General features: G+C 42.2%; 1 protein-coding gene across 1 annotated transcript; it reads right to left on the reverse strand.

The window, feature by feature from the left end:
* Positions 1 to 2,059: 2,059 nt before the first annotated feature.
* On the reverse strand, positions 2,060 to 21,132 carry MLH1 (mutL homolog 1). Its single transcript, XM_042888681.1, has 19 exons — positions 20,961 to 21,132; positions 20,355 to 20,445; positions 19,977 to 20,075; positions 19,364 to 19,437; positions 18,295 to 18,367; positions 15,867 to 15,958; positions 14,576 to 14,618; positions 11,837 to 11,925; positions 10,740 to 10,852; positions 10,280 to 10,373; positions 9,092 to 9,245; positions 7,968 to 8,368; positions 7,130 to 7,275; positions 4,990 to 5,098; positions 4,819 to 4,882; positions 4,140 to 4,304; positions 3,376 to 3,468; positions 2,815 to 2,928; positions 2,060 to 2,417 (listed from the first exon to the last, which is right to left on the reverse strand). The coding sequence occupies exons 1-19, from the start codon at positions 21,074 to 21,076 to the stop codon at positions 2,250 to 2,252; spliced, it is 2,298 nt and encodes a 765-aa protein (XP_042744615.1). The 5' UTR covers positions 21,077 to 21,132; the 3' UTR covers positions 2,060 to 2,249.
* Between the last annotated feature and the right edge of the window lie 1,102 nt (positions 21,133 to 22,234).

The following is a 22,234-nucleotide window of genomic DNA, read 5'->3' on the forward strand; positions in this document are numbered from 1 at the left end:
GCTAAAGGAATCCACAAAACTTTAAAATGTGTGGTTTTTTGAGATTGAAGAACAGGGATCCAGTAAGCTGAAAATGGGCTTGTGAGCCACTACAGCTTTCAAACTCCCTGTCACCAAATATGTGAATTGTGAGCTGCCCTTTAGGGCCGTTTGGTTGCAAAGGTTTTTGTTCTGTTCGCAGCTTAAGTTATGAGGTGTTGCAGGTGGTCTGGGTGCTCATGTATCAGTACAGACTGGGGGATGACCTGCTGGGAAGGAGCTCTGTGGAGAAGGACCTGGGAGTCCTGGTGGAGGACAGGTTGGTCGTGAGCCAGCAGTGTGCCCTGGTGGCCAAGAGGGCAAATGGGATCCTGGGGTGCATTAAAAGGACCATGGCCAGCAGTTCAAGGGAGGTGATCTTCCCCCTCTGCTCTACCCTGGTCAGGCCTCAGCTGGAGTACTGTGTCCAGTTCTGGGCTCCACAGCACAAAAAAAGACAGGGATCTGCTGGGGAGAGTGGAACACACACAAAGAACATTTTGGGGCATTACAAAGGAAAAGGAGAAAGAAGTGTTACTATTAAAGTCTGCAAGAGCTACATTTAAGGTTATTTGAAAGTACCTTCACACCTATTTTATTTTGTTTTATCGTTAAAGCTTGATGGCAACTAAAAACATAACCTGCCTTTTTGCTCCAATAGCAGTTCTGCAAGTGTGTGTGGCTAAAGATGAGGCATCCCATCTTCCTTCATGTGGAAGACCAGTATACACGGAAGGCAGTGAAAAGGTGCTTTGGGTTCAGTGTGCTGTTGCTGAAGTTCTCCAGTGTCACTACTGAGTAGATCCTAACGTATCTTTTTACCCTTCAGAATATTCAAGATCTGTTTTGGAGGATGCAGGTAAGAATAAATCACTAGAAGAACAAAAATTGAGAAGCTGTGGCTTTATAATGGTGGGGTATTTCTGATCAAAGACTAAATTTAACGAGAAAAATTTATCTAGGCCAGGAGGTGGGCAATTCCTTTATTACTTATAACCTTCATCAAAGCACACTACCTTTTTTCTTTAACGCCTCTCTCAGTCTATCTGCAGTATGAAATTCTTCTTGAACTACAAGAAATATAACCTTATTCTCAGTGCCAGTTTCCTCTTGCAGTTTAATGTTTGGGGGAAAAACTAGAAAAGGAGGATGGGTTAAAAACAGCTGTAAAGAAAAACAAGACAGATGAAGTAGTGTCAGAAAATCCTTGAGGGGGGAGAGAAATGTATTTTATACCAAACATGAATAATGATATAGCAAACTCAAGGTAAGAATTTGCAAGCATTTCCTAAGCCAGTGTATTTCATAGAATCACAGGTTGAATTAAGGTTGGAAAAGATCATGTAGTTGAACCATCCACCCATCCCTACTATGTCTCCTGACCTTGGGGTCCCTTCCAACCCGGGCCATTCTGTGAAATCACAAGACAGGCAAGCTATAGCAATGGCAGTATACCAAGTGGAAGCACAGTGCACTTTGGGTGCATTTATTACAGCAAGGAGGTTGTAGGACCTTTCTACTCCAGAGCCTTAGCACTGCTGTTTGTTTTTTTTAAAGCACACAGCTGAAGCTGGTCAAGGACCAGTGATGTCCTTGCACTGTTCAGAGTTGGGAAGATCTCAAAACAAGGTTTTTTTCTGCCTGAGCAGCACTAATGGTCTTCTCTCATTCTTGAGCCTGCACACAGTTCATCAACTGGAGCTCTTCTTTGAAGCAGATTTAATGTTTGCAAACTTGTTACCTTGCACCAAATTCCTGTTTCCACTTCCAGACTCCTTGATAAAGGCAAGTGAGCCCCCTTATTTGAAGAGCTCTGAAATACCACATCAGCTAGTCCTGTACTAAAAAGATACTGCACGTGCTTTAAGTTGATGTTCATGAAGACTGTTGGTTTTTTTGACAGTACCTGCATCATCAAAACAAAAGGAAGTTGATAATCTTCCCTTTGGGGCTCAAAGCCGTGTTAAAGCACCTGCACTTCAGTTAGCTTCAGCTCAAGCTAGCTTCTCTTCTCCAGCAAACTTGATGCACAGCCCATAAATGAAATCTTATATTTTATTTTAGGAACACAGTCAATTCTTTTTGTTCTCTGATAAACTGAAGAAAAAATATAGCATCTATTTGCTGTCATTCAATCCTCTCTTCCCTTCCCACCGCCTCCAATACTTTATCTGAATATAACAGAATGTAACAAGTTTTTTACATATGCACAAATCTATACAAATAATTTCTTAGCATCTCTCAAAAACTTTATACAAGTCAGGCAGGTTAGCAAGCTGCAAAATGTTGCCATCATCTGTGAAGTGTTTAGGAGGTAAAAGATGAGTCCTGAAGGCCTTGTAAACAACATGCTCCACTGTCCATTTCCATGGTGGTGAACCAGAGTCAGAATCCTCATTCTGAAATGTGGAACAGAAAGGATAAACAAATTGAAGTTATTTCACTAACAGAGAGCACTTCAACTTTGTCAGACTACTGAGACTAAAATTCTGCTAGTAAAGTTCGTTCTGTACTGCAAAGTTAATTTTAAGCTCTGAAAAATCCATGAGTCATGTCCCTTGAACTGGCTAGCTTAATTGAATGATTAAACAGATACACAAGCAAACTACATTTTAGGTTATATGCATCCACCTCTAGAAGCTTACTGTAGCTCAACAGGTTAAAAAAACACTTTCCAAACTGAGGCCAAGTGTATACATGAAGTGTTACTGCAATCAGAAGTCTGTAGTTTGGAGGAGAAAAAGAACAGTTTGTCTTGTTAATGCTTGTTACATAAGTAGTAACATATTACGGTACCTGAGAGCTTGTCGGGTTGGTTTCATCTATTATATATTGTTTTCTAATGGAGTAGAACATAGATAGTTCTTTACTTAGGCTTTCAAAGCACTCCTTTTCTTCATCCCAGTTTACCTGTTAGAAGAAAGAAGTAATTTAATAAAATTGGGATAAGTGGCCAGAGACTTGGTAATAATTCCTAATATGGGGGAAAAAAATAAAAAATAAAAATCAGGAAAGCACAGTAAGGGAACTCTAGGTATCATAGAGCCCAACCCCACTGCTACAGCACGTTCCTTACAGTACAGAATAATGCTCTGGCCATCTTTGTGCTGGTAACGTGAAGGCACTGAACAGAAATGAGTAAAAATGGAGGCAATTCAAATCAAAACATACTCAGTTAGTAGTTATAAATGTAGAGGCAAAGTCTGATTAATCAGTAACTATTGCCTGGAGTACGTAACAGTGCATTTAATCTATTTCAGGCCCTCCTTTGCAGCTTACCATTAATTCACTTGACTCACTTCATAATTTCCTAAGTTAAAAAAGACATTTGATAGCAAATAACTTCCAAAAACATACCTCAGTGGCCAAACGAAGGACAAACATCGGCAGTCCCTCCAGCAGGGGAATGTAGTTGTCTATCAGGAGTGGTAATCCAGTAAGGTTTCCTTCCTGCAGAGGCAATGCTACTGCTTCAGTAAAACATATGGTTTTTCTTGCAGTGGATGCACTACAACTGTTACCTATTTTAAGACTGTTCCTTGCTAAACTTGCTGAGCGTTAGGGGATATCTGAAGTTGCAAGTTTTTGAAGCCCAATTCCAGGTAGCCATTGCAGGAAAAGGATTGGTGGTGGCATTTAACTTATAATGCCTCAGTTTGGAGCTTTCACCTCTGGAAGACCTCAACTGAGCTCCCTCCTCTACCCACTGACTATGCTGATCGTATTTCCACTGAGAATACGAGGTGAGAAGTCAAGGTTACATGACACATCTGCTAAAGCTGTTCAGTTTTGTACAGAATAAAAGATGCAATAGGCCACACACAAATATTAAAAGTGAGGGAGATCTTGTAGCTCAGCCTCGGCTACAGTGAGGTTGCACACCTTGCTGGACAGGAAAGCTGCAGGCTAGTTACTGAAGCAATGACTCAAGCATTTTATTTGATAATTAATATAATTAAATGTGTAGCCCTCCTTTAAAAGCAGCATAAGTCCTGAGCATTTTTAATGAAAGGGGCACCCAAGTCTTACCAGAGCTAGCTCTTGCTGAGAGTAAGCACTGCAAGCAAACTATTGCTATTACCAGCTGTCAAAACAAAGCACTATTTAGTGTGAAGAGTCACCTCATCAATTTCAAGAGAGAAATAGTCTTTTAACATTTCAGTCTTCTTTTTCAGAAACTCAACTATGTACTCAGCAAGGCCTTCTTTTGGGCCATCTTCTTCTGTCCAGCCACTCTCTGGGTCCTCTAAAGCAAGCATAGCAAGCTCATATAAAGGAGCTGGTTCCTAGAAGTCAAAGCAGCAGAAATATCGTTAACCATCAGCCCAAACTGCTCCCACCCTTAAAAAAAAAAAAAAGACAGATTCTTCCTTACATGAGAGTTAAATATACAGCTTCTATCCTGCAGAGCACATCAGCCCATCAACCAGTCTACAAAGTGTGAATTTGTGAAAAAAACTCCATGAAGTCCACAATCCTGCAAAGTGTTGTGATATTCACGGGATAAGTGCTATCAAATACAACAGTATTTCTGCTAAGCACAGGAGGTACGTTACAATTATTTCTACTGATGTATGAGCAAAGCCTGGTGAACAGTCAGAAGCACAACCAGCAGCCAGGATCGCAACCTGCAGCTGCAGCTACAAAATTACTGCAGCTTTGCCACTCTGTATTACTGTAATGGAAACGGCACATCCCTCCCACAGTGGACAAAGAAGAACCTATAAACATGCAGGTTATTTGAAAGGACAGGGTTCCTGTAAATAATCTCATATAGAACACAGTGTAAAGTATACTTACAGAGAGCCTTAGAACGCCAAAGTTTGCAAAGTCATAAATAAGTATCTGGTAGAAGAGTTCTTGGCTAAATTAAAACACAAACGTTTGTTGTATGAACACAATTGTGCATCTCCAAGGTATCCTAATTAAGAGGGGAAAAATGGGCCATGTTGGAAACGACAGCTTTGTTACCTGAGTTTTGTTGTATTGAGAAGATACAGTTTTGTCCGATGCTGCACCAAAGCCCACTGAGGGCTGACACAGCCAACAAATGAGTGATCGCGCAGCATCTCCTGAAGACCTGCAATTGGAGAGAGGAAAAGAAGGAAAACAATGAGAGAAAAAGTATGATATCCTGTGTGCTAAGTAAATGTATTCAGCTGAGTCATCTGTGACTTTTAGAGTCTGGTTACTGTTTGGTCACTGCTATGCTACAGCTTCTAATGTAGGCCTGTAATGCTACAATTCATTTTGAAATCTTAATTATTTGCATATGCATATACTCCATGTTAAAGCATAAATGAGAAAGGTTATGAGCTAATCTGCAAATGCAAATTTTTAGAAGTCTCTCCTTTTGACTTGACTTTCTCAAGTTGCTTCAGCCACAGGAGGTTTGCAAGGGAACACAGGCAGGGGGAGAAAAAAAACAACACCACACAAAAACCAACACAGCAGATCACACAGAAGGGAAAGGGTTGGAAGGGACCTCAAGAGATCATTGAACCCAACCCACTGCTAAAGGGAGTTCCCTCCAACAGGTGGCACAGGTAGGCATCCAGATGCATCTTTAATGTCTCCATAGAAGGAGACTCGACAACGTCTCTGGGCAGCCTGTTGCAGTGCTCCATCACCCTTATGGTAAAGAAGTTCTTCCACATGTTTATGTGGAACTTCCTATGTTCAAGTTTTAGGCCACTGCTCCTTGTCCTGTCACTACTGAGAAGAGCCTGCCTCATCCATTTGCCTCCCACCTCCCTGTGGGTATTTATAAACATTAATCAGATCCCCATCCCCAGCTCCCCCAGTCTTCCTTTCCCCAGGCTGAGCAGCCCCATGTTACTCAGCCTTTCCTCATACACAAGATGCTCCAGGCCCTTTATCATCTTTGTGGCCCTGCACTGGGCTCCTAGCATCTTTCTAGATGCAGAACAAAGTTGCAACAAAATCTAATGCTGTCAGACTGCATTCTGGAAATGCAGTAGCTTAGGTCTATAATCCCTCCCTTGTCCCCCTTATTAAGTTTCTGGCTTTCTCTTGCATTTGAAAACATAAGTATGACAAGTCCAGTTTCCATGTTCGTTTTAGGCATTCTGCAAACGTCACTACAACCTGCAGAAGAAACTTGGTTATAGAAGCACAACGTTGCAGTCACAGCAAAACCACACGTAAAAAACGCAAAGCACTACGCTAACAAATCTACTGTTACTTTTTCCAGAATACTGTAATACTGCAGGAAAAGAATTTCTTACATGTGTGGAGATAAGACAACCTCGAGCAGCTGCACAAGGTCTGCCACAAAGTTTAAGGAGAATTTCATGGTACAGGACTACAACTATGTGATTTCAGTAGTTAAACTGTGACAGTCAGCTATGAAAGTGCCAGCTCAGAATTACCATCCTACTGCAAAACTTGTAGAGCACAAGTAGTGTCAGAAGGTGCTTTCTAAAAATCCTGATCTTCTGAATTTTTTTTAAACAAGTTATTTATTTCAGAAGTCTGCTAGTTTTGCCACGTTGGCTGTAGAGCTGCTCACCAGTAATTTCTTGCTGTTTCTTGCTCACCAGTTTTCTTGCTAGCAGGAAAATCACAGTAATTTCAACAACAAAATTCAACACAGATAAGACATTTAGACTAGCTGAATAATACAGCATTGTGTGACTCAATGTCATTATGCAACTCTTAAAGCAACTGAAGGAGTGAAGAGGGAACAACCCTAGGAAGAACTGCAAACCTTTCATCTTTTTCCAAACTCTTTCACCAGTCTCTTGTAAACTCCCCTTATATGCATAGGACAGATCCAAATAGAAAAAAACACAATTATCAAGCTTGTCCCATTATTTTGTTCTCCTTATGAATCTATTTTGGAATCATGCAACTAAGCCAATTTTCTTATAATGACAATATCGTAACTTGGATTTGCTTAAAAATAATAATTAACTCAGTTTTTCAAGCTGTGATTTTATGGCATTAGTTATGATGCAGTTTGAGATTTATAACCTATTTAACACGTTTTAAAGAATGTGGGACACCTTTTTAGCTTTTTCCCCCTTAGCAGTCCAAACACTCATCTTTATCTGGTAAAACAAACCTGAGAAACAAAACACTCGCTTACTTTCATGTGCCTGGCTGCTAATTTCCTCCTGAAGAGTCAGCACACTGGTCAAATTGATAATTCTTCTTTTAGGGGTGCAGGCAGCAGTCATTTCCTTCCTGGTGTCTTCTTCCATTTGTATGTCTGTGTCTTCCCGTGGTCTCTTTCTGCAATACAGAAACAAAGAGGAAAGATGTTCTGCTTTTCTATCACTTAAGCAAAGCACACTCAAACAGACGGGATGCTGAATTCACATTCACTCTACGTTAAGAAAGCAAAGCAGGAAGTTTCCTCAGTTTCCCAGAAAGAAATACTGTTTTACTTTTCTTCCTAGGCATAATTCACTAGAAAAAGGATTATTTAATTATTTCTAATTACCTTTTCTACTCTTCTTTCTCTGTAATAGTAGGGAAAAAACTAACCAGATTCCCTCAGAAGACTCTGGCCTCTCAGAACAGCCCCCAAGGGAGCTGTAAAACACGACAGGGTTTTTATCTTTACTAGGGTAACAGCTGCAAAATGCTGTGATGTAGTTGCTATCTTTCCATCGTACCACAAAAGGGTGAAATGAAGTGAGGCAGACTGATACGATCTCTCTGAGGGAAAGTCAGTATCATTAGTTATACTGTTTCCTGCCTTGCAGCATGCACAGAAACTTGTGAAAACTGGAACAGGATTATGTAATTTACAGTTCCCATATGAAATTGGATTTCTCATTAAAATCCTGTAAGGAGATGCTCTAGAGAAGAAAACAACACATCCTTCTGAAAGCAGAAGTCCAAAGAGATGAGAAAAACCTTCGAATTCAGGCTGATGCCATGAAATAAACAGGTAGAACCTCAGGAAAGATGAGACTTACCGAGGAAGTGCTTTCTCAGGAGACAAGTGTCCACTCTTACTCAGCCCTCCAGGCATCACTGCATCCTGCTGAACGTCAGCCATTTCAATTAGATCGGCTGTTTCCAGAAGCTCACTCACATCTTCCATTTCAGCATCCTGTGGCCTAACAGGACGGTCCTGTTGGCCTCCTGATGTGCCCTCCAGAGCTCTCACGTTAACCCCTGTTGTCTCTTCGGTGGGGCCTGTACTCAGGGGGTTGTTCACTGGCTGAAGAAAAGCATCCAACTTCTGCTCTCGGGAATCAGTGCGGACCATTTGGTGCGCGTAAACTTTATCACTGGTTCCTTTTGTAGCCGTAGAAGAGCTTGCTGCTGATTTTACCACCTCACTGGAAGAACATTCGGCCCCTGGGAGCAATGTCTTCATTGTGATATGAGAAAGAAGAGAGATCGGTCGTAAGCAAGAGCACACAGACAACACAAAGATCATTTCTGTTTCTCACAGCATCTTACTTCTTGAAAGCAAGTAACTTCCAAACCCCACAGAAACCATCTCAGCTGCTTAGACAACCACCAGCCTTGTACTTGCTATTCACATAACATGAGTGTCATCATCTTGGCAACTACAGAAATCATCAGTTAGCATTCCCTTGTCTGAAATGCAAAGTCTTTAAGGAAAAAAAGCACAAAGAAAACTTTTTTTTTTAAAAAAAAAAGATTACAGTTAAAGTTCTTATACTATCCTCTATTTAAAAAGAGATCAGGACATTCTTCCTGCTATTTTTCCAGTTGGGTTAAATTCAGTGTCATCAGATACACAGTCTCCTCAGTCTCATGTTTCTTGTGAAAAGGGCAGAACAAAAGCTGACCAAGGTTGGAGGGTAATATACCTGCAAAATGAAAAAGATTAAATAACTTTGTGAAGTATTTGTTCAAGATATTTTCTTATCCAGTAAGTTCACTGCCACATTATTATCATTGGCATATTAAGGCAATTTCATCCCCAAAACATTAAAGATCTCAAGCTACCAGTATAACACTGGTGACCAGCCTAGCTTGTGCTTTTGAAGAAAGCAAATAATACATCCACTGCTGTTAAAGTACTTTGTACAGGGCTGTGGTTACCTGAAACATGTATCCTCACCTGAGTAAAGTACATCCTTGAAGAATTAGAACCCAACAGCTTGCTCTCTATGTGTTGTTGCACACGCTCTAGAATGCTGTCTTCATGAAGGAAGTGGACCTCATGTTTTGTAGGGTGCACATTCACATCTACATTTTTAGGGGCTATTTCCAGGCTGGAAAACATTTTAAAAGAAGTTAACAAAGTTACCCATGGATGGCAGAGAGGCTACAAATTGGTTCAGTATAAAATTTATCAAACCAGGCACCAATCACCCCAGGAAAAGAAACCATAATGATCCTGAAACTTCAAGTTACACTACAGTCAGTTTTGTTTGGTGTATTAAAATTCTATTCTGATCTCAGCCAAGTCAGCTTGCATAAATAACCTTAAATCAACCTCTCCACTGGACTACTAAAATGTTTTTAGACATGTTTTATATCCTGAGGTCACCAGTCAGTTCATTTGTATTAGTGAACAACAGGTCCAGTACTGCATCCCCCTGGTGGAGCTTTCTACTACTTGGCCTAAGAAGTTATTCTTGATGCACTCCAGAAGCCTCCTGAACTGCTACAGCTTGCCATGCTACTTTTCCAGCAGATGTCAGGGTGCTTGAGTCCCACAGCAGGACAAGAGCTTGTGATCGTGGTGCCTCCTGTAGCTGGAGGAAGAAGGTTTCATCATCATCAGGCTCTTCTTGATCAGGCGGCCTGTAGTGAACACCAGCCACAGGGCTCCCGTTGTTGCCTCAGTCTCTTAACTCTCACCCATAGGCTTTTGACTGGCTCATGGCCATTCTTCAGGGACAGTTCTTCTCACTCTACTCCTTTCTTGATGTTGAGGGTAATCCTTCTTGCCCTCCTTTCTCATCTGCCCCTTCTGAACAGCTCATAGCTGCCAACAGCCACATTCCAGTTGCAGGAATTATCCCACCAGGTTTCAGTAACAGCAAATACATCACAGTGTTCTAGTACTAAAGTGACTTCCAACTCCTCCTGCTTTTCCCAAGCTGCATGCATTGGTGTTGAGGCACTTCAGCAGGGCAGCCAGCCTTGTCACCTTGTTGGAGGAGAACTCCTTAATTCCTTTGAAGTATTTTCCTTGAGTTTCCCTGTTGCCTTCTCCTATAGCCTCAGTGATTCTTGGTCATTGTCCCAAGATTCCAAGTGTGCTGCATTATTGCCAGACTACTTCTTCCCATTACTTTACCTTAAGTATAGGAAGGGATGAGTACTTTTTGGCAAATAAGCAGCATACACAGTCTCTATGGCTTTCCGCAAAGCAGTTGACTCTACCAGCCGATCTGAAACAGAACCAAATGCTATTATCAAAGAATGCCACTGAAATAGATTAGATGGTGCCTAACTAATCCTTCAAACCAATATCTTCAAGCTTTGCATGTGCAAAAGGCATGCTTAACCTTGATTTTTTCCACAAGCTTCAGCTACTGTAGTGTGAGCTGCACTCCAGTACTTTAGCTGCAAAGCATGACCCACGTTAAAAACTGAAAAGCACCTTGAGCTCTACAGGTAAGGTTAATATTAACTCTTTGACATCTTTGAAAAATGTTCATAGTCAGAAGGCAATTCATCAGAAAGCTGTGCTCTACTGCTTATTATGTAAGCAGCATGACTGCACAACACGTTGCTTTTTATGTCTTTTAACTTACGGTTTATGAAGAGTAAAAATATACATTTCTTCACAGAGTAGTTGGCATTTGTGATGTAGCCTTTCATCTTAAAGGCCAGATTTACATCTTCACATCCCACTTCTATGAGTTCCCTATTGACAGTTTGACAGAAACACACACATACACACAAAATGTATTCTTCCATTAATGCAAATTTCAAACAGCCCTCACATGTAGCAACATACTGTTCGATACTGTAGTTATGTCATGGTTAAGGATAACATTCAAATTATTTCAGATTTCAAACATTCTTTGCTGAGCTATAAAATTATTTAACCACACAAATAAGAAAATGCAGCTGGTATTTCCTTTCTCTTCTTGTTTTCTTTCTACACCTTCAGAGTTGTGCAAAGGAAAAGCATTATCGAACAAGAATTGGAAGTAGAGAAAAGCTAGTACCTGGTAAATAAATACTGCACCTAAGGGTGTTTCCATCTATTAGATGTCTTCCTTAGACATAATTTGTTGTTTTAGTAATTGAATCAAACTGATACTTAGGGAGATCTCAAATGCATTCCCCAGATCTGTGCTGTGAATTTTTCTCAGCTGAACATTTTATGAAGATAGAGTTTTACCTTAAGCAGCAGAACAGATGAGTGGTTTTGTTTTCAGCTTTTCTGGCTGGTTTGCCCAGCCCCAGCCAATGTAGCTTTTGTCAAAATTTTAATATGGAACACTTCAGAAAAAAAAAATAATTAAGGACTGAAATTTATCAAATAGCAAAACAGAGGTATGAGGAGGTAAGGTGTAAGAAAAGGACAGAAACTTATAGAGGAAACAGATACAGCTTGGTCTTTTTGGTTTAGCACACAAAAATTACAAGCAGATTGTTCCCTTCCAGTGAAGGAGTAACTACAACTTCCTTTTTCATTTGATACAGTTTAAAATAAATTTTAAAAAAGCCTGCAAAACAGAAAAGACTTTTTTTTTTTTAAATTACTGCAACCATCACTCTCTGTAATTCACTTTAAAGGACAAACAGGAAGAGTTAGCACAGCCTGTGTTCTTTAAAAGAGAAAAAAGAGGGATTTGTACTGGAATACTTCACATCCAAATGAAACATGACATCAACGTACCTGCTAACAGCATTTCCAAAGATGGACCTGATGTTGTCCACCGTCGTAGCATTTGCTAAAGTTCTGACATCTGACACAGTATCACCTTGCTGAAGAGACCAGAAAGGACTATGAGTCAACTCACAGTTCTGTCTGACGTTTCATAAGCACGTGAAACTTAGCAATAATATCTCTAACAAATGATAAAATGTCATTGGATGTTTTATATCATTTACTTATTTGTGTTTAGAAAAGCAGTAAATGTTAAGAGGCATTGCAGAATTTGCTAGACCACATCAGAGCTACTCAGGCTAACACTTCATCTTTGAAACTGAGGAACATAGGCAGTTCTAGAAATAAGTGTCAAGAACATCATATAATGAAGGTACTTCACACAATTCTATTGCATACAGTTATTAGTAACCAGATATTCGAAAAAGGCTGAAGCAGCTCATAAATAGCAGACTTCAGAATCCTTAGGACATAGGGAAAGGTGTACTGCAAGCTTGCTTTGGCAGACCTGAGCCTCTTTGGGAACCTGTGCTGTAGAGTACAATAGGATAAAGCCCTGGAAGGAAGAAGGGCCCAAGAAAGCCAGCTAATATGCAAAGATCACTTCCTCCAGGCTCAGGAGCTATGCGTCCCAACAGAGAGGAAGCAAAAACACCAGGATCCCTGATGGACAGATGGATGAACAAGGAGCTCCTGGACATAGGAGCCTACAGAGATGGAAGCATACCTGTGAGGAATGCAGAGGATTTGTCCAAGCAGACAGGTATCAGGCTAGGAAAGTTAGGATTAGGTTAGGAAAACAATTAGATCTGACCAGAGATATCGAGGGCACTAAGAAAAGTTTTTATAGGTACACTGGTGATAAGAGGAAGAAAACGTGGGCTCTCTCCAGAAGGAGTCATGGTTACACAGAATATGGAGGAGGCTGAGGTACTCAAAGACTTATTTTTTTCCTCATTCAAGTGCTCTAGCCATGCTGCCCAAGTCATAGATAGCAAAGGAGGGACTGGCAGAATAATAAACTGCCCATGTAGTAAATTAGGTCTGAAGCCATCTAAGGAACCTGAAGGTGCATGAGTCCATGAGACCTGATGAGATGCATCCAAAGGTCCTGAGGGAAACGGTAGATAAAGTTGTTAAGCCTCTACTCATATTGGAGTAGTGATGGCAGTCCAGTCAAGTTCCCTGTGACCAGAAAAGGGAAAAACATAACCCTTTTCTAAAAACAGAAAAATAGCAAAACCTGGGGAACTACCGGCCAGTCTGTGGTTGGCAAGATCATGGAGCAGATCCTTCTGGAAACTAAGCTAAGACACATGGAAAACAGGTCATTGGTGACAGCCAGCATGGCTTTGCTGAGGGCAGATTGCGCCTGAAAAAAATATATAGACCTTCTTTGACAGTGTTGCAGCACTGGTGGAAAAGGGAAGAACAACTGACATCATTTACCTGGACTTCAAATGCAATGCATTTGACACTATCCCACAAATCCTCATCTCCACACTGGACGGACAAGGATCTGATGGATGGACCATTCAGTGGATAAGGAATTGGTTGGATGGTTGCACTCAAGGAGTTGTGATCAACAGCCCAGGGATCAGGTAGAGACCAGTGACAGGTGATGTCCTTCAGGGGTTGATATTGGGACTGGCACTTCTTAACATCTTTGTCAGCAACATGAACAGTGGGACTGAGTGCACCTTTACCAAGTTCGCCAACAGCACTGAGCTATGTGGTGAAGTCAACATGCAGGAGGAAAGTGATGCTGTACTGAGGGACTTTGCCAGGCTCAAGGTGCGGGCCTGCACAAAACTATGAAGTTCAACAAGGCTACGTGCAAAGTCCTGCCCCTACAACAGGGCAATCTCAAGCAGAAATACAGGCTGGGCAGAGAATGGACTGAGAGCAGCTGTAAGCAGGGCTTGGGGGCATCAGTTGATGAGAAAGAAACTCAACGTGCTACGTGCACTTGCAATCCAGAAAACCAGCTGTATCCTGGGCTGCTTCAAAAGCAGCATGACCAGCAGGGCGAGGGAGGCGATTCTTCCCTTCTGCTCTGCTGTTAGGACCCCACCTGCAGTTCACCTGCATTCAGCTCAGGGGCCACCAACACAAGCAGGACATGAACCTGTTGGAGCAGATCCAGAGGAGGCCATGTGGATGCTCAGAGGGCTGTCATTTTTCTTATGAAAACAGGCTGGAGTTGTCCAGCTCTGGCGAGACCTCAGAATGGCCTTCCAGTACCTAAAGGGAGCTGACAGGAAAGCAGGCAAGGGGCTTTAGCAGGGACTGTACTGGTAAGAAAAGAAGCTATGGATGCTCCATCCCTGGATGTGTTCAAGGCCAGGCTGGATGGAGCTCTGGGCAGCCTGATCTGATGGCTGGCAGCCCTGCCTACAACAGGGAGATTGGCACTAGATGATCTTCTGAGATCCCTTCCAACCCAAGTCATTACATGATTCTGTAATAAAGCTAAAACAAATGAAACATTGACCACAGAGAAAACACCAAACTCCTGAGAAATACATTGTTTTCTTTATTGTTTGCTAAAGTGATTTCTACTCAAGTGCAACAAAGTACACTTCAACATTTCAGTACAAGGAAAAGCTCCATATGCCATTCCCTCTGCAAAAGAGGCAGTGCAACTATTCTGTTGCTTTCATACCTATGTGTGCGTGAAAGAAAAATATATATAAAACCTTGACCAGATATGTATATGGTGAAACTATAAGGACTTTATTTACATACCTTTTTAACTGAAAAGCTGATACCTGAGTTATGGATGGCATACCTGGAAAAAAAAAAAAAAAGAAGAAAGGCAATGTAAGACTGCAGTATGTGGGAGTAAAAGGAATGTAGGGCTCCTGTTTGTGAATGCTGAAAAAGGAGCTAGTAACAGCCAAAAATCATTCTCTGCTAGACAGCAATGCAACTTGAGCCAAACTAAGCTTTTTGCAGACCTAACAGATATTAAGAAAATTTGATCTGTTTATAACTGTAACCATGTGGGAGAGGAAAAAAAAAAAAAAAAAAAAAACAGCTTAGTTTGTTTCTCAAGAAAAACTAAAACAATAATTAAAAAAACAACCATAAAAAATAACAACAAACCTAATCAACTTACATAGATCTCGTTAGTTCAGTTTCAATACGTAGTTTTAGTACTGAGAACATTCAGCTTTTCTCTTAGGAGAATCCACCCTCAACCTGTATGAAGAAAGGGCTGAGAAATGGCTGGCTTCTACCCTACCCAGACAGTTCAGCTGCCTTTTATCCAAGGCCAACTTATGATACACACCAGCTGCATAACCTTGGCTTAATGTCAAAGGCCTTCCCCAAGTTCACGTAGATGACATCAGTTGTTGCCCTTCCTTTGTGCACTGATGCCATCACTGCATCACAGAAGGCTGAGTTGGAAGGCAAACTCAGCAAGACTTCAGATCAGCCCACTCCACATAACACTCAGACCTGCCTCTTAACTTCCTGGCTGAACTGTTTCTTCACAGTGAAGACTAAGTAGCAGAACGCTAAAACTTAACAGTGCCCTGCTATTCTTTGTTATCTTTTGTTTTTACTGAGGGTGCAAAGCAGTTTTATGTGGTTAAATGGCATAGGTCCTGCTTGCAAACCTCTGCACGTATCAGATGCAGAAAAGGAACCCAATAAGGAAACGTTGTATCTGGTAGCTAAAGTGATATGTACATTTTTTTAAGAAGTCAAATTGCCATTCAGCTTTTTCTTTTTCACATTCAGTTATTCAGTTTTTACTTGGATTCTCTTCAAGTCAAATTTATTTGTAGTTCACTTATTCAAGTCTATCTCCATTTGTTTGCTGGGATTCTTAGTAATAATACACCTGAATTGAGTATAGCTTTTCATCATCTAAATTTTCTCCATCAACACAGGCTGTTATCTAACATTGTACACTAAAAAAAGAAGTAAAAAACAAAACAACAGCATCACAATATCACATACACCAATCTCTCTGAAAAACCCATGTTCTTCATGGCAAAAGGAGCTAGAGCTGCTTATTTCAGTTTACCTGCCAACAACTTCTAGTATTTTTGCATACTCTTCACTCGGATTTTTTAAAGCTTTCCTCCTTGTATTTACATTGTAAAAAAGGTCTTCAACCTACAAGAGACAAAGGTCACAATTAAAGACCATTAAAAAAAAAAAAACACTATAGAATTAAACTACTTTCTGAAAAGACAGAACAAAATCTTCTGACAACATTTTAGTTTATAGAATCATAGAATCCTTAGAGTTGGAAGGGACCTCTGAAGGCCACCTACTCCAACTCCCCTGCAATGAACAGGGACATCACAGCTAAATCACATTGTCTAGGGCCTGATCCAGCCTCGCCTTGAGAGTCTTCAGGGATGGGGCATCATCCACATCACTGGGCAACTTGTTCTGGTGCCCTCCACCCTCAATGTAAAATATTTTGCTTATATCTAACCTAAATTTTCCATCTTTGAGCTTGAAACCATTTCCCTTTGTTCTATCACCACAGGCCCTGCTAAAGAGTCCGTTCCCTCCTGTCCTGTAGCTCCCCTTTAGATACTGAAAGGCCGCTATCAGGTGACCTCACAGCCTTCTATTCTCCAGGCTGAACAGCCCCAGCTCTCTGTCTGTCCTTATAGGAGAGGTGTTCCATTCTGTGGATCACTTTTGTGGCCCTTCCCTGGATGCACTCCAACAGGTCTGCATCTCTCCTGTACTGAGGACTCCATGTCTGGATGCAGTACTCCAGGTGAGGCCTCACCAGCATCCAGTAGAGAGGCAGGATCACCTTCCTCAACTTGCTGGCCACACTTCTTCTGATGTGGCCCAGGACACAGTTAGCTGCCTGGGCTGTGAGGGCACACCGCTGCCTCACGTCCAGCTTCTCATCTACCAGAACCTCCAGGTCTTTTTCAGCAGGGCTGCAGTCAATCCTTTCATCCTTCAGCTTTTATTGAATGGGAGTTCCCTCAACCCAGCTGCAAGACCTTGGATTTGTCACACTTCAGGAGGTTCATCTGGGCCCACTGCTCAAGCCTGTCTAGGTCCCTCTGGAGGGCATCCCTTCCTTCTGGCATGTCAACTACACCACAGTTTGGCATCTTCCGCAAACTTGGCTGCACTCAGCCCCGCTGTCAGTGTCACTGATGATGATATTGAAGTGTATCGGCCCCACACCAACATCTGGAGGACATCACTCTTCACTGATCTCCATTCAGACATTGAGCCATTGGCCACCACTCTCTGCACTTGATTATGCAGCCAGTTCTTTGTCTATCAAACTGTTCACCCATCAAATCCATATCTTTCCAATTTGTAGAGAAGGATGCTGAGAGGTACTGTGGAAAAGGCTTTACTGAAGTCCAGATAGATGACATCAGTGGCTCTTCCCTTGCTTCCATTGATGCAGTGACACCATCAGACAAGGCCACTAGTCGGTCAAGCAGAATTTGCAGTTGGTAAAGCCATGCTGATTCTTCCATATCATCTCCTTGCCTTCCATGTACATTAACATAGCTTCCAGAAGGATCTATTCCATGATCTTAGCACAAAGGTGAGTCTCGTAGGTCAGTAGTTCCTGATGTCATCCTTTTTACCCTTCTTAAAAATGGGTATGATTGTACCCTTTTTTTCCAGTCACTGGGGACTTCACCTGATTGCTACAACTTTTCAAGTATCATAGAGTGTGGCTTGGCAACTATATGAGCCAATTCCCTGAGGACTCTGGGATGCATCTCATTGGGACCCACATGGACTTGTTGATGTTCAGGTTCCTCAGGCAGTTGTGAACCTGACCTTTGCTTACAGTGGAAGGAACATTGCTTCTTCAATCCCCTCTTACCAAACCAAACATGTGAACCTGCTTGGCAAGCAGTTAGCAGGAAAGACCAACGCAAAAAAGTTGTGAAGTACCTCAGCTTTCCCCTTGTCTGTTGTCACCAGCCTGCCTGTGTCACTCTCTAGGAGAGGGTAAAACCCTCTTTGACCTTCCTTTTCTGGCTGAGATACCTGTAGAAGCCTTTCTTATTCTTTTTGGCATCAAGCTGTGCCCTGGCTTTCCTGACCCCATCCCTACACAGCCTAGCATGAAGGACCCATTATAAAGGATCAATGTTCAGTGTTTCCTTACCTGCTTAGTTTCACCTAGTAAAATGCAATGTTTAAGTATTTTAGTACATCAGTTCTTTGTTGTTTTTAAACCAACGACCCCATAAACATCTGCTTTCCATTGAAAGTTGCATTTCTTCCATTGCAGATAGCACTGGATTCTCCAACTAAACTGTTTTAATGAAATGCAAATAAATACTGAAACAGCTGTTGCAATCAAGGCACACAAAAAAAAACCATTTCAAAAATATTCTAAGTGATGCTGTCATATACCTTGCAATGCAACACGTAGCAATAGGTGGTATAAAGACCTGGGAATAGTAGGAGAATGCACAAAAACAAATCAACCAACCTACCATGATTTGTGTCCCTTGGTTTCCAGCACAGGGTTTTGGGGGAGCTTTGATTTTTCCATCACTGTAAGAAGCTCTAAGCAGAAAATAAACAGTTGTCCAACAGTTAATAGAGGTGGGAGAGGGGGGAGAGGAAACAAAAACTAAATGGACAGAAACCCTGTCATCATCATACTCTACCAGTACAGAACTTAGTTAGCTGAAGCTTAACTGCAACTCCCCACTTTGTGCTAGAGGAAAGTAGTCCTCAATAACCTTTGCACACACAGGAGAAGCAGGAGAGTGAGAATAACAGCGGAGAAAAAGTACCAGATAAAAGGATATGTGTTTTGAAATCGCACTACTCAGACTTCCTGCAACAATAGGATTATTGTCCTTTAGTCTCTTTAATATTTACACCTGCACTAATAATAGTTCTTCCCCTAAAATTTATACTTGAGTTACACTGTTAAGACATTCCTGACTTTACATATAAGGTGTGTTTCTTTTTTGTCCAGAAAAGGATTTTGGCATAAATGATTTCCGATCCATGCCATTATTTCAGCAGATTATATAGACTAGAATTTCAAAGGGCACTCTTTTTTTTTTTCTTATTTGACATTTCACAGACCCTACAAACTTAATTTAACAAAAATAATAATAATAGAAATATTTTTACTTATATTTGAGTTTTGAGGAGAGTACTCAAAATTCTTTTGCTCAGGCAACATGAAGCAAATTCCCATGTTCAAAGACTTTGGAAATTTGCAGGAAATGCTGACTGAGTACATATATTTTATCCCAAATTGTGAAAAACACAAGTTTACCCTACATTAACTGCTGAAGTGCAACGCCTTTTAAGATCCCCTCCAATTTTAAATGGTACTGCTAGGTAAAGTTTACCTTTATATTCTGGAACAAAAATTACCCAAGCTATGTTTTCTGATATGTTATGTGTTTCTGGGCCTTGTTTATAACTATTCTAGAAACAAAATATTCCTTCAGTATCCATTCCCACCACCACCAAGCACTGTAAAGACAATCTGTTCATTATCACCGACAGCATAAGTTACTTGGATAATAACGATCGTACCTGTATGCACACTTTGCATCAGCTGTTTTAGTTGTTACTGTAACATGGGCAACATGACTGATGCTAGCCAATGCCTACAGAAAGAAAAAGCATCTTTTTAAACTTTGCTCTAGAGATCATTGGTAGCTAAACAAGTGTAAACACTTTAAAGAACATCACAAGGTTTTTATACACTACTTGCAAGCAACTAGCACAAGAAAATAGCAGGTCAGTAGAGCTCTCATGAATGTGGGTTTATGGAAACCCAAAAATCTGACTTTTATCCAGGACTTTCTTCTGCCTTTAATTATCATATTTAGTCCAATGTCTGTCATCAAGGATTTACATCCTGTCAAGTTTTTCATGGTTTTTCACCTGCAGCCTCCTGAAGCAACATGTCACAAGAGGGCCTTGCCTAAATTAAAAGTTTCCTTACTCCAGAAAACAAGAATATATACCTCTCCCTAGGAATCCATTTAAACATGGAAATATATCTTGATTATGTTCACAAGACAGACTCTCAGAAAACAGAACCTTCTGTAAAGCGTGTTCAGAATGAGAAATTACACAAACAGCAGTGCAAAAGGATAACTACAAACAGTGAACAATTTCAAAACCTTGATGGAGAGCTTACCTCACCCCTAAAACCATACGTTGAAATACTAGCCAAGTCTTCAAATTTCTGCAGTTTACTGGTAGTAAACCTCTCACAAACGATGTGCAGATCTTCCTTCTGTGTGAAAGAGATAAAAGAATTGTAATAGCTGCTTTCTGTTTTGTAAAAATCACAGACCAGCTTAGGCCAGGCAGGACCTTAAAGCCCACCCAGTTCCAACCCGTAGCTATAGGCAGGGCTGCAGGCTGCACAGGGCTCCATCCAACCTGGCCTCGAGCACCTCCAGTTTTTTCCATGTCTACTCAAGAGCATAAATATTTACAAACCGACTTAAGTTTTAAGAGGCGTTATGTGTAAAATATCAGTGCACAGCCACCTGCTTTAAACTTTACTCACTCTGATACCACAGCCGTTATCTTGGACCTGGATGAGCTTCAGACCACCTTCTTTGACTACCACCTGGATACTTGTAGATTTAGCATCCAAACTGCAGAAACCAATAAAGCACGTTACAGAACAGCAATTCTAGAGAATAAATATGTATATATCACGTCAGACATCAGGAAACACTTCTCCAGGAGTGGTAACGCAGTGGCACAGGCTGCCCAGAAAGGTGTTGGAATCACCACCCCTGGAGGAGTCCAAGAATCGTGTAGCTGTCATACCAAGGGATGTGCAGGTGAAACTGTGAAATTCCACGACTTGTATCCTCGACAGACCTTTCACCTGGCGCTCAGAGCAAACGATTCACATCCAACACAGCAGTAAACTGAACCAACCCCCGTCCAGGGAGTCCTGGGGCGAGCCGTCCCTCCAGGCGTTCAGCACAAGCCTATCTCCTGCTGCCCCCCAGCTGGGCGCAGGTACAGCCGCACGGCCGGCAGCAGCCCCAGCAGTAGCTGCAGCTCCCCTGGCAGCCAGGCGTCACGCCACAGCGGCCAGCAGCGCGACAGCCGTGCCCACAGCCGCCGTACGTCCCCTCAGCGGGCCGCAGGAGCTTACCAGTTCTCTATCATCTCCTTAATGGCGTTTGCCGGTCTCTGGATGACCTCGCCGGCCGCGATGCGGTTCACCACGGCCTCATCCAGCCGCCGGATGACACCAGCTACCAGAGCCATGGCAGGAGCCCGGCCCGCGAGGCAGCGGGGGGCAAGCGGGCGCAGAGCCGGAGAGCGCCGCGCTGCTCTCTCGCGCCAAACAACGGCGCTGCCCCGCACCACCCACACGGCGCTGCGGAGCTCTGCGATCGGACGAAACAAGTGTCCATCAATCGGCCGCCTTCCCGCCCGCGGCGAGAGAAGGGGCCGAGAGGCGGTGGCACGGCGGAGCCGCGCGGCGATTGGCGGAGAGGCGCTACGGAGGCGGGGCTTCTAGCTGCCATTGGGCGCCGCCAAGTGTCGGGGGCGCTGTGGAGGAGGTGTCGTGACAGCCGGCTGTGGGCGCTGTGCGCAGCCGTGATGAGGCTGGTGATGCGTGCGGGGTTTGTTCGTAGTGCCGCAGACCCATAGAGTCGTTTCGATTGGAAGAGCGTTGGCTCCAGTAAACAGCGTTATAAACCTCCTGCCTCCTCATGGAGGCAGCACACGCATGTCGAAGCTTTCTCCTGCTTGGCAGCGCACATCCGTCGTAGCGCTCCCTCGTCCGTCCCTCAGTGGCTCCCGCTGGCGGCCGGCGCTGCTGCTGGTGCCCTACGGGCCGTGCTGGCACCGATCAGTCGGAGATCAGTCTCTAAAAATAATTACCAGGAAAGCCTGATGGAGACGTACGTGATGTATTGCCATAGAAATAGGCTGCTTTGGATTGTCCTTGGGTGCTGGGAGGATGAGAAGTAGACAAATTCGGTTTTACTGATGTGAATTAAAAGCAAATAATCCAGATTTCGTTTTGAACGTTTTAGGAAGATTTAACCAGTGTGTTTTGATGCCATGGCTCACAAGTGGCAAAGAATTAATGAAAAATGACGATTGGAATCTTACTTTTTTTTTTTTTTAAATGACAAATATTTGCTTCTTAGGAGCTGAATCAAAGAAATTGATGCATAGAAACTTAACAGCAAACTTTTGTTACCGCTAAATCAGGTATTCTTTATTAGCAGCGCCAGAAGCACTGGGGATATTTGCACCATAATCGCTTCAAATACCACATGATTCAGAGTCCACTGTATTTCCACAGGTAGTACACATTCATCAATCACACGTGAGACAATTAACATATGCATGCCTATCTCAGGTAGTGATTTATGAGGTCTTCAATCTTCTATTCCTTGGTCTCTTCTA

This window comes from Lagopus leucura, unplaced genomic scaffold (genome assembly GCF_019238085.1).
Source record: "Lagopus leucura isolate 7727_CA_CO unplaced genomic scaffold, USGS_WTPT01 Super-Scaffold_100157, whole genome shotgun sequence".
NCBI lineage: Eukaryota > Metazoa > Chordata > Aves > Galliformes > Phasianidae > Lagopus > Lagopus leucura.